The 13,647-nt window shown below is 39.8% G+C and overlaps 1 protein-coding gene across 2 annotated transcripts in view; it reads right to left on the bottom strand.

Annotated features, from left to right (window-relative positions):
- LOC308399053 (proton myo-inositol cotransporter-like) overlaps positions 1 to 12,952 on the bottom strand; it is a 103,616-nt gene extending 90,664 nt beyond the window's left edge. Inside the window, exon 1 of one of the 2 annotated variants that reach the window (XM_080886001.1) lies at positions 12,026 to 12,952. In XM_080886001.1, coding sequence (XP_080742127.1) covers positions 12,026 to 12,599 — 574 coding nt within the window. In that variant the 5' untranslated portion in view covers positions 12,600 to 12,952. The remainder of the gene's footprint in view (positions 1 to 12,025) is intronic. The other variant, XM_080886002.1, reaches the window with a different exon arrangement.
- Positions 12,953 to 13,647: the final 695 nt, after the last annotated feature.

The following is a 13,647-nucleotide window of genomic DNA, read 5'->3' as shown; positions in this document are numbered from 1 at the left end:
CAGCATGAGAACTGTGCACTGGGAGCTTCACGGCATGAATTTCCATGTCTGAGCAGCTTCCATAAGGTTTAATGTGTAGGTGATCCATATTATGTACAGAGTCTTGCTTCCAAGATGTCTGAAGAGTAGGTTGAAAGGTTAGTATTTCCTACACCAGCTTATTCCAGGCATATGAATATACAATATTTGTCTTTAAAAACTAACACAGGTTGTTGTGTGTCAGCCTCTCTCTGCATCAGTATCACTGTTTTAGAGCACACATACTTAAAAAAAGAAGTGACAGGATATGAGTAATGTCAAGTATTCGTATTCCTTTATAATTCTCAATAGTAATAAAACTAAAAAAACAAACAAATTAACTCGTGTTATGAGTATATTTCTTTACTTGAGTGTGAGTCTCTTTACCAAGACACTTGCACTATGCTTCTTTTCTTATTAATGAGCTCTCTATTCAGCACTGAGGACAGCTCGCAACACTCACACACACAAACACACATACACAGTCTGAAGTTGCTGTCTGGGCAGGCTCAGCCTCAAAGCAGCACACTTAACAAAGGATCTGTCTGGTCTTCTAAAGGCGGGCTCTAGGCACACAGTACAAAGGCTAGGACTGAGACTTGATCAGAAGAACGAGGGAGATACTTCTTCAGAATCTCCACGACTATGATCTTGACAGACAGAACATTTTCTGGATGTGTTGTTGTTATGATGTTGTTCTTGTAATGGAAGCCGGTTTTTTAGGATCCTCTAACAGAGGATCCTTAAACATGCAAAGTAAGGGGAAGGGAAAAATCTGATACATACTTTTAAATGTGTGTAATTGTGAATTGTGATTGAACGGATTAGTGAAAGCAGGAAAAGCTGTAACCTTTCGTAATTGAATTCAGTAAAAAAAGTAACAATTTTTTGATTGGTTTCTCTAAAAGCATGTTATGGAATAATAAGACTTGTTCTGGAAGGCTTAATTCAGAAATTAGCCACTGCTAAATTTCATGCTCTGGAGAGTCAAAATGCGCAAATGTCAAGCCGAACCCAACTCATCTTTTAAAAACTTGACATTTAAGTGATGTAATTTGCACATTAAAACAGGGTGGAGAGGGTGAGCAGTTTTAAATTCTTGGGGGTAACTGTGACCGAGGACCTGTCCTGGGGCAACCATATCACCTCTACTACCTGAGGAGACTGCGGAGCACACACATTCCCAGATCTCTGATGTTGAACTTCTACAACTGTGCCATCAGCAGCGTTCTGACGTATGGATTTCTAGTGTGGTTCCCCAGCTGCACCAAGGCCGATCAGCAAGCACTCCAGCGGGTGGTGAAAGAAGCTGGCAGAATTATTGGAACAAGTCTGCCAGAGATCAGTAATATCTTCCCCACTCGCTGTCTGAGGAGGGTGCACAGTATCCTGCGGGACCAACATCACCCTGCGCGCCACCTTTTCCATCTGCTGCCCTCAGGGAGAAGGTACAGGTCTATACAGGCCAGAACATCCAGACTGGCCAACAGCCTGTATCCACAGGCTGTGAGGCTCCTGAACTCTCTGCCCCCCTCTCACGGACAATAACCATATCCAACTTCTTAATAGCAATGAACTGGTCTGCATTGGTGCATCATATCTTTATTCTCTTCCCCCTCCTGCCCCCCCCCTCTTTCTTAAATAGATAACTATCATATCTGATATCATATCTCACAGTACAATAATATTGAATGGGTTGCATTGTTGTATTTTGTCATGTTTCTCAGGTCTTTGTCTGAATTTCTACGAACATTATTGCTAAGGATTGTCTTATTGCATTGGAGTCACACTGGGTTAAATATGTACACTTGGGTTTTAAGGGGTATTTATTATTTTCTTCTTTTTTTTGGGTTGTATGGAAGCCCCAAACGCAATTTCATTGTTCTTGACAATGACAATAAATAAATAAATACTAAATAAATACTAAATACTAAATACTAATATGCGCATAAACAAACTTCTCATTAAGTCTACATTTAGGTTTCGCCTGGTTAGGAAGAGAATTGCGACTTAATTATATGAACCAACCAATTAATTAGCAAGCCTGCAGGTTGTAATTAAATGTTATCTCAGTGTAATTAACAGTACTATTTTTAAGCGGGCCTATCTCCTCTTTCAAAGAACAAAACATTTCAACGCTTGCAACTGCTAGATAATTTAGCCAGAAAACATAATTATACAGTCACTATGAGGGTGTCTGTGTGTCCTTTTATTTGTGCATGTTTTTTTGTCTGTGTGTGAGGCATTGGATTATGACTAACTAAGCCAGCATGCATCAGAGGCTTAAGGCAGAAAAGAAACATTTTTATGGCTCTTTGTTGAACAAATGGAAATGCATTGTCTTGGGGCAAGCTCTCCACTGATTGGTTAAATCTGACAAATGGAAAAGTTTTGAAAATGGAAAGTTTTTCGCAGATTAAATTTTTAATGACCTACCTTGTCCTTGAAAATGTAAAAAGAAAAGAGGGAAAACTTAGATCGCTTCCTTCGTGATCGTGGGGATGTCTTCTAGCATGTTAACATGAGCGTTGTTAGCTGTAACGTTACTCTGTTTTGGAAGCATTGTTCGCTCACCGATGCCTACAGCTGTTGGTTGCTTCACTGTAGGGCAGAGGTCTCCAACTCCAGTCCTCAAGAGTTACTTTACTGCAGCTTTTAAATAGATCCTTGTTCCAACACAGCTGAATCAAATGAATGGCTTGTTAGCAGGCCTTTGCCAAACCTGATGGCATGCTGAAGAGGTGATTCAACCATTTGATTCAGCTGTGTTGGAGTAGGGATGCATCTAAAAGCTGCAGGACAATAGCTCTCAAGGACTGGAGTTGGAGACCCCTGATAAAGGGTGAACTGAGGATAGAGCTGAATAATTCCCCCAATATATCATAAACTTTTAGGACATCATGTTAAACATGTGTACTCAGTTGGATGCTTCCTCTTTGCCCCTGTCAAAAGTGGGCAAAGTTTGCCCACTTTTATTGAAGAGGGTACAACTTTAACTGAGTTTTATTGATAAAACTGATAAAAGCAATTGCCCCTCTCAGTTGGAGCATGGAGGACGGAGCATTCACGATTTGCTCTCTGAGGTTTTAGCCATAATCCAACCATACCGTCATCCAACCTTTACTAAAAAGAGACATTTTTAAGAACAAGAAGTCTATATGGAGCTGCAAAGCATATTCAAGTTGTAGTGCCAACCTATTTAACCCGCTGAGCTCCAAGTCAGCCTCTGTGAAAACCTAACCCAAACCGTAAGTATCATCAAATAATTTAGAGACTTTGAAGAAATCTCTGTGCAGAACAAGGAACAAGGCAAATCATATACTGGAGAAGAAAGACCAGCTGGCTCTTTATGAGCACTCAGTTTAAAAGCTGTAATCTCTGATGGTGTGATGGTGCTTTACTAAACTTTAATTTAAGTTTAATAGCTTAAACAAAAATGAGAACATCTGAAGTTGTTGGTGATGAAACCAAACTGTTTTGCCCCCACACAGTTAAATTCTCAGTTTTTCTCCTTTACTTTTATTTTTTGGATTTGTAATGCATAGCTCGGGGGATAAGCCAACTATGTGTCTATATCCATGATGGCCAATTGAATTTATCCTCCTAGGACCTGGCGTCCACATATGTGGACATCACATTTTGGGTTATTTAGACTAAAATACTCAATTTTGCTCTACATGGGCATCAAAATTTTAAATGAATATCCTCATATGTGGCTCTCATTTTTCTTAAAAACAAAAATAAGGTTAAAAAAAAAATCTGGTAATTCTTTGTTTTTACATTCATCGGGCCCAAATATCAAAGAGAAATTAAAAAAGCATGTCGTGGAAGAGTTTGGGTCTTAGGCAAATTAAGAGGATAATTTTCATATTCACCAAATGTTGTTTTCAAAGCCACAGAGAGCCACTGGTGACGGCAAAAGAGCTGCATGTAACAGCTCTAGACTTCCTCTAGGCTTTTTTTTTTTAATGAAAATTTTTTCTGATGTTTTGATTTTGAATTATGATTTTTTTTTTTTGGCTCCCTGACTACCTGACTACCTGACTATCTATCTATCTATCTATCTATCTATCTATCTATCTATCTATCTATCTATCTATCTATCTATCTATCTATCTATCTATCTATCTATCTATCGGAAATTATGGTTTGGATGTGGATAACTGTTTGACTGAATTTGAAAATACTAAATCAAATAATAAATTAGAGTTAATCCCGCAAGTCTGGCTCAACATTGTCTGTCTGCTTGCGCAAGCACCAGCTCATATCGCACAACAGTCGATGTGCTTAGGCAAAGGTCAGCTCAACAATAACCAGGTTTATGTGTAGAAATACAAGAAGGCATGGCATGGCGGTGTATGGCCTTTCCTGGTTTGACAAACAGCTCTGATGACCTTTCCGGTGAGTCCTGTTCAAAAACGCTCAACAGTTGGCTTTTCTGAGAACTGACATTCGTGTTAATGTGCAGGTGATCGGACTGGGCCAGAAAAATTGCATGCAAAACAGGTTGCCTCATTAGCGTCTCCACCTTCAGTTTGCCTCATTATCTTTGAGTGTCTGGCTCACGCGTGCTTGGTTAATGGAGATCTCTGTATGGTAAAAATGTAACAGCACAAAAGGGAGGGGATACTTATGATGTAACAGCTGAAATGACCCATGTGATTAGTTCTCTCCCTCATAAGAGCAATCAGAGCTTGTTCAGTTAATGATAGTGTGCAGCTGACACTTTAGCAGTCTCTGTATTTCATGCATTTCTTTGCTGTTTTCATCACTTTATCTTAAAATCTCTGAAAACAATTATTGCTTTTCCCTCAGTTTTTATTACTTTTGTTTCTAAAAAAAACAACTCCAACTCAATAAATTCCTTTAGATTCGCATCAGTGTTACGACTGCTTGTGTTAATATCACAGTATATTTATAGACTGGTATTTCACTCTCGGTGTTTACAGCGGCTGACTGCCCATTACCTATGTGTATTAGGGATGGGCTAATGTATTGATACGGCAATACACAGCAAAATATCACTCCAATTATAAACAAATGACACAAAATATAAATAATGTCTTCTTTTCTTTTTCTTTAGTTATTTTTTTGTATTCAGTGACAAACAGATCAAGGTTTGACCCAGATGATTGTCTTGCAATCTACTATTATTGCATATCATTGTATCACAGTGCCATTTTGATGATAATAATAATAATAATAATAATAATAATAATGATAATCAGGCTTTAATTTGAACGTATTAACATATTACTGCGATATAAAAAACACAAATAAAATGTAAAACCGAAGGAAAATAATGATTATAATAAAATAACCTAATATGTTTAAAACAGAATAGAAAGAAGCATGAGCTGATTTAACCACTAGTTAGTAACGATTAATTATTATTTTTACTTTCTGTTTATGTCCTACCCAATCATAAATCCTCCATACAGTTTGCTACATATATTTGGCTTTGTAGCTCGAATAACAAACCAAGACACGTATGTACTTACAGGTATATACTAGGGGTGCAACGATACTCGTATCGATATTGAACCGTTCGATACAGTGCTTTCGGTTCGGTACGCATATGTATCAAACAATACAATTTTTAAAATGTATTTTATCAACTTTTCTTCTTTTTTTTTTCTTTTTTTTTTTTTTTAAACTCCGTGTATCGTGCCCACCCCCAAGATCCTATATGTATGTGTAATGAGAGTGTGAGTAATGTGAATGTCTAAGTTGTGGGATAAAATTGAGGCAGAGGCAGCCAGAAGGGGACAGAGGGGGGGGGGGGGTAGCCTCCTCTGCACCCTGGTGACATACCCCTACTCCAAGGCCCTGCATGTGTGGGTGGTTGTGGTGGAGCGGGAAGAGGGAGGCAGCTGGAGATGGGGAGGGAAGGACGATGCTGTCTGTGTTGAGCGCTCAGTGGATCTGCGTTCGACTACTCCACCTAGGCTGCACTGTCAGTGCAGATCCACTGAGCGCAGCGCAAGCTAGCAAGACAGAAGCTAAGCTCGTTGCAACATGGCAAATTGAACCTCCCCCACCCTCATTCAGATGTGGCGTTTGGAACTATCTTGGTTTTCATGTGAAGCATGACCCTGATGGTAAGCATGTCATGGACAAAAGTAAAACAGTATGTCGGATGTGCCAGGCAATGCTCAATTACATGGGTGGGAACTACTGCGTTAGCGCAGTTAGCTTGTTAACGTATTGACGCCGTCCAGCCCCACACACGGGGCGATCCGTTAACGGAGATTTGCGGCGTTATGGCGTTAATGTCATTTTAACGAAATTAACCTGAAAGCACTAGTGGGAACACAACGAATATGACTGCACATTTACGCCGACATCATCCTAGTGCAAAGACAAGTGGAAGCAGACAAAAACAACAAGCACGCATGCTACAAACTTTACCCGAGTCATTTAGACAGCCGTTAGCACGTGATGCTCCTTATGGGGACCTGATATGTTTAATATGCTGCTGAGAGTATACCCCAGAAGAAGCGTATAGTATAGCTTTTATTTTGGAAAGAGCCATTTCTCTGTAATAAACTCTCTTTTCCAAAGATGAGTGATTCCTCGATCATATGGATTTATTTTTTTTATTATTTTGATGTTTCAGCAACATTGAATTTAAAAACTTTACTTTTGAGTTAAAATATATATTCATAATTTTAATAAATGACAAATTAAAAAGGCATGAACATTTTTTGTATCGAAAAAATATCGAACTGTGACACCAAAGTATCGAACCGAACCGTCAATTTTGTGTATCGTTGCACCCCTAGTATATATACATATACATACACACACATATACACATGTTAACATTAGTATGGGTATCTCAGGTCTATGTGCGCTTCAGAGTGACACAATATGGAGAGAACAACAAGACTACATCATCAGTTTATTAAGTGGAATAAGATACTTTCAGCTGCTCCCTTATTCAAAAATGATCACCACAGCAGGTTGCTCCATTGCGCCAATCATCTTTGATTTGGCAGATTTCTAAATGAGATGGCCTTCCTGACACAAACCCTCCGGGATCTTTGGCATAAGCTACCCATTTAATCTATTTTCTTCTCATATTGTAATTTCCACACAGAGCTGCAAACAAAATACATAATTTGTCATTTATTCATTTTTAATTAATCTGTATATTATTTTTTTACAAGAAGTCAATAAATTAAAAATTTTCCAGCATCTTATTTTGATCAACTAGCAGTACAATGCATAAATATGTTCCATTTACATGTCTACAACAGAAAAACAGAAAAAATATTTGCATAAAACACTTTTTCTCGTCATGATCTAATCAGTTATTCGAGTTTTCTTTCTTTCAGGCCTACTGATATGAACATTGTAAACCTTGTGTCCCACCCTCTACTTTTAAATGTCAAACAGTGTATTTACTGTACTTAAATAGAGGTTCTTAATCCAACTTTCTCTAACTTAATAATGGCCATGCTTTAACAATACTTTAGAAATCAAATCCTCTACAATTCAGATGAAGTAATCATAGAAATCATTTAGAAACCTTTCCACATTTGAAGCAGGGAGTCAAGCACAAACTCAAAACATGCCTAAAATGGGTGGATGGAGGTTCGACAGGGCACAACGACTGAGACTGAAGAGTTTTCTCAACACTTTCACACTGTGTATGCAATTAGATCATCAGAGCCACCTGTCTAATTTACCATGCTAGCTAATTAGAAGTACACATTCAATTTATTTTAATCAGACAAAGTGGCAGCTATTTGCTGCCATTAAAGAAACCCTTTCTCTATCAAGTGTCAGGTTTGTTTGTGTAAAATTCCCCGTAAGCAGTCTAAATAAATGACGAGAAAAAAAGAAAAAAAAAAACACTTCTGGAAAGTGACATTTACAAAAAAATTCAAAAGTGAAAGTGAAAGTGACAGGAGAAAATCCGTCCCGGTCAACCACCCAAACATCAATAACGGGAACCTTATACAGCGCTTCCCTATACCCGTCGAACTCCCGCAGGCACAAAGAAATTACAGAGGCTATTACTTATCACCTGACCAAAGATATGGCTCCCATCAACACTGTGCAAAACGAGGGATTTAGGAAAATGATCAACACCGTAGACAAACGCTACACAGTGCCGTCCCGCAACTATTTTTCTATTGTTGCACTAACTGCTCTATACACGCAGTGTCGAGCAACGGTGGAGATGGAATTTCAAGCAGTACAACATTTTGCAGCACCGACAAAATGTGAGACATTTGTTGTTTTTATGTTTATTTATTGTTTTTATGTTCAGTCTCAACTGTTACGAAGTTGATGTGCAGTTAATAAGTGCAATAAATATTTATATTGGAAAAGAAAATCGTGAGAGAATCGTGATCTCAATTCTAAGCAAAAAAAATCATGATTCTCATTTTATGCAAAATCGTGCAGCCCTAGTGGCCACTGTAGGACAAACGTTTCAGTCAGCTGCGAGATATCAAATACAATACAGCATCGTACTAATGTTAAGTTAACATCACTATACCCATGGTATCATGATACCTGCGAAACAATATGTTGCAAGACAATCACCTGTGTCAAATCATTATATATGTTTCATTGAACGCAAAAAATAACTCTAAAGAGAATAAAAGCAAAAATGTATTATTACTTAGTACAAGTTCTTGATATTTGTGATACAATACTGTATATTGGCATATCAATGTATTATCCCATCCCTAATACACATAGGTAATGGACAGTGATCCATCTGGATCTGACAGCAAAGCCAAAGACACTGTATACAGATAAGACAGCGATATCTCTAGGTAGGCTTGTGCTAAAGCCTATCCCGATTACACTGATCAGAGTAGTCGCCCCCTGATGGACAATAAAAATAAATTCAGGATTGGTCTTTACTTTTCAGACCAACACGTTCCATCCACCTTTACATACACATTATAGCTTTACAAACTAGGGCTGTGCTACATCATATTGTCCACAATAATATCATTATAAATGTTTGCACGATATGAAAGTATCTTATCAGGATATCATGGCTATAGCAACACAACGCATGTGCGTGGTCCTAGTGCACGTGTCTAAGAGTCAGAGTTGTTGTCAGTGTCTGATGGTGATTTAGTATCTGAAAGGGAACTACTTCCACACTACTCACTAAATGTGCAAACAACAAACTTGCTTCACTACTTGAGGCAAAAACACTGTTGAGTACAACAAGGTGGGGACACTAGCAGGTGGAGACGAGCGACCCAAATGCAAACAAATACTCTGCCGAGTGTCGCCGGAGCACTCCAGTTGTGCTCCACGTAACAGGAAGAGCAAATGGTGGATGGAAATTACTGATGCATGATGGAAAGGCATGGTTTTAAGCAACTGGTTAAAAAGTTGAAAAATATTTTTCAGTTCTATCACATGACAATATTCCACAACTTCTGCAGAGTAGCATAGTTCAGTTACTTTAGCTATTGTTAGATTAAAATTTTAAGCAGCTATTTTAAATAATTTCCCCCAGGGATCAATAAAGTATTCTGATTCTGATTCTGATGAATCTTTTATTTAGATTTTCCTGGTAAAATATTGCCCAGGCCACTTTTTGTAAATATATATATATATATATATATATATATATATATATATATATATATTTCCCTTATGCTCAGTCACTTATTATATTGCTGTGTCACTATTATTGCTGGTGGCACCTTGTTTCAGAAGATTCACACTTTAAGTTGGTTAGACTGTTATCTATGAGAGCAGTTCATTGGAAAAGAGCCTAAACATGCATGTATTGCAAAAATGTAAATCTGAAATAAATACAAGGGTTTCCAGCATAACCTTTAAAACTTCCATTCATTCATTATAAAATTGTCTTACATCATTCCACTTACAGTAGTGCAAATTTAACCAAGAAGCTGTCATCATCTGCACATTTCCAGTGCCAGACAAACATGCAAATTGGAGTACGACTGGTCTTTAATCACACAAAAAGAATCCAAGTTCGAGTTGCTTCTCACAGGAAGCAAAAGAAATGCAGGAAAAGGGGAGCAAATTAATAAACGACTTTAGTTTGTTAAAGGGGTACACACCGAGCTCTTTAAGGCGGGTAGAGCTTAGTAAGGATCCCTGACCGAAGATGATAAAAATGGTGTGCAAGTCCTCCATGTATCACTGAAAGGAGCGCTTACTGGTCTCAAAAGAGGTGATGGACGAGTACCGAGCCTTGAAAGCCACTTTTAACAGCAGAGATGCGACTCATGAGTAACAGCAGCTGCTATAAATAATGTGAGGCATATTGAATTGTGATCAAAAGAAGCGTTGCGTGGAAAGGCACGCAGAGTGGAAGGAAGACCACGCAGAGAGATGGATGATTCAAGAGGGGAGAAAGCTCAGAATGCAAAAATATTCATGCACGGAAGGAAGTAGGAGAAAGGCAATGTGCAAAGGTGGGCTGCAGGGAAGGAAGCAGGGACGAGGCAGCCAATAAGACGAGTGCAACTCAATAATAAAGGCAAAATCAGAGGCACTATGTGTCTCCTGTGTGCTTTGTAGGTTTATCTGGGCTTCCTTTGATGGGGTGATATTTATCATTCAGAATGAGTTTCCCCTTTATCACCTAATGATACCCAACCAAATCTAATAATGAGAACGATGATGATGATAATGGGGACTGCAAATTGTCTAACAGCCAGTGGCATGCAGATAAAGGAAGCAGAGGGCCACGCTGCGTAATTAGACGCTGCGAGTAATTGCAAACCTCAGGCCTGTGGTGGGGGAGGAGGAGCTACAGCAGCAATGCATCACCAAAACCACCAAAAGCTTTAAGATCTTTGACTTCAAGGGGCACTTAAGCCAAGTGCCACCTCTGTTCTTTCTAATGGCGAGCGAGCGAGGGGAAGTGTCGAAGAAGAAATCAATAAATCACATTATCATTAGCGCCGGGCAGGCTGAAGTAATTTCATTGGAATAGCAATTTGTCTAAAGCTACAGTTGGCTTTGTTTCTTGCTCTGGACTGGTAAAAAAAAACTTTTCTTAAACAAAGACTCTGGGAGCATGCTCAGGGTGTTTAATTAGGAGCAGGGCTTTTCTCCTCATGGTATATAAATACGAATATTCAATATTAGATAATATTATAAAGTGGAATGATGATCCTTCCAAATACAAGACAAAATCTTTTAAAGGTAAATATTGTGGAGAGACGAGATGCAATCAGAAAACTTGCTGTCAAAATGAATACTGATCACCAGGCAGTGAGTGTGAAGGCCCTGGTGTGTTGGTGGCTTTGTACAATGCCGGTAGTATCATTTTCACACAGTCAAATCCATTTATGCTCACTGTTATGGCTCAGGTAGCCGCTGCAATATTCTCCTTAATCATAGGCGTCGCCACTCAGGCAATACTGCCACATCAGCCATGATGCAGAAGGAGAAATCAAAACTTTTTCAGGAATTCTGTAAAAGGAGCTATTAAACCCAACACTCGTGTCTTCAACCCAGCTGTGGTGGCGGCGGCACGGCATGCCAGGTTACAAAAACCCAGAGGTGCACCACCTGCAGAAAAGCAGCTAGCTACCAATAACGCCCATGATGTCAATTTTGTAGTATGGTGCTGTTCACGAGGTAAATATTTAATGGCTTTAAGGGTCCATGGCTGTCCGTGTGTCTGCCAGTTTTTTTGTGACACCGTGGAAAATCTCCACTACAAGGCACAAACTATACATGAACTCTAGGTAGCCGACTACAAGGAGACTTAAAAGAAATATAATGGCTTACAGTTACTCAGGTGCTTTACTTTTCAAAGTTGAACTTAGAAGAAAGTATGTTCGACATCTATAGTTTTGCTACTTGGTAGAATGAAATTGATTTATATCCGTATCTACACTGATTTTGTTAGCTCCATTCCCTCCACATTTTTTTTTTAATTTTCTTAATTCAGAATTTTTTTTATTGAAATTTCTGAGACCCCACCCACCCCTTTTGCGCCCCCTTATTTCAAAAACCTAAAAACGCCCCTGAAACCTACCGAGCCCCAATCCAACGATGAGCCTACCCGCCAGGAGCACCTCTTTACCGGGAGCGCTGCTAAGGACGATCCCCCCGACGGCGAAGAAGAAGCTGGCGAGCAGTATGCACACTCTGCGCCCGAACACCCCGTTGAGAAAGCCGCCCAGCAGGGCGGAGAGGGCGGCTGCGGCCACAGTACTTGATATGAGCACCTCCTGCCACAGGGCGCTCAGGTCCAGCTCCCGCTTCAATAGGAGCATCGCCCCGGAGATCACCCCGGTGTCATAGCCGAAAAGGAAGCCCCCCAGGGCGGAGAAGATGGCCAGGACGTAGACGAAACCAGGTGTAACATCCTGCTGAAACTGCTTGCGGGCAGCTCTCTCCAGGTCTCCAGTGGACGAGGAGGAGGGGGCTGATGGGGCACCAGCGGCGGCGGAAGCTCCAGTGGAGGCGCCCTGGCTGCTGATGCTGGCGTTGGACGGAGCCTTGATGAGACTGCGCTCACCTCCGTCGTTCACTTTCTTCCACCTCTCGCCCATCAGGTTGTTCATACTCCGGAGGTTGTAGTCATGGTCGGCCTGCCTTCGCGACATATGGGAACTACAACACAGGACAGGGCTGCTGAGTTGTATTTGAAGCGTCTGACAACAAAACAAACACACACGCCCACCCAACTAACAGGCCTACCCCCCACTACACTCAGCTTAGACTTAAAGTCACGCTGACTGTCCTAAGACACTTCCAAATAAAAAAAAGAAGCCCGCTGCTGAGTAAAGTTGTGCTCCAGCCTTGTTTATCCGCGCATGACATCCCTGTGGTCCTGATGGGAGAGTTGGAGAAGAGTAGGGTAGGAAAGGTGAGATAGGAGGAGTGTAGTGGATCACATCGTCACTACCAGCGTCGGCGTGACGCAAAGAAATGTTGTTTTGGAAGCGTGGAGCGAAGACTTATCAGCACCATCTTTTATGGGGAATATGCGGTCTGCAGTTGTTAACTGACCAAATCAGGCGGATTAATATGCTCGTTAATACACATCAAAGATGTGTAAATGTCTGCTGTATAATTTCATTTGATGATGATGCTTAAGCCTCGTGAAAAAACACTTTTTTTGTGGGGCTAAAGCATAAAATCATAAAAATAAGAAAAACCTTTGTTAACTAAAAGATATAAAAACCGGAATGTTGTTGCTTTAAACATTTTCAACACGTTTTACTCTTACGACAGGCAGCCTCTGGCAAAACTGGAAAACGGCTTCCCCCTACTGGCAGTAGCTTTGTATTACAGGTGGAAGAACTCCAAGCGCAGACAGTCGTACAATGATGTTGTACATGTCAGCTGCTATCCACTTTTATGGATTATAGTATCTGTACTGCTGATTAGCTTTAACACCGCCACAAAGCAAGCAGAGTATATTTCAGTGCTCTTGAAATTAAGTAGGATCAGCTGATTTTTAATGAATCAACTCTGTAACTATTAAAATATTTACATTTGCACAATTTCTGATTCACTTTAAATGTTGATTGTTGTTTAAAAACAATTTGATTGATCTAAATTAATCTATTTTGGCAATACATGTGTCATAATCTGTCTGCTTGAAGCTAAAAAAAAAGGTTTATCAGTGACCCATACCAACCAGTTTAT

This window comes from Rhamphochromis sp. 'chilingali', assembly GCF_963969265.1.
Source record: "Rhamphochromis sp. 'chilingali' genome assembly, chromosome: 7".
NCBI classification, from domain to species: Eukaryota; Metazoa; Chordata; class Actinopteri; order Cichliformes; family Cichlidae; genus Rhamphochromis; species Rhamphochromis sp. 'chilingali'.
This window is presented reverse-complemented; position numbering and strand designations above follow the sequence as displayed.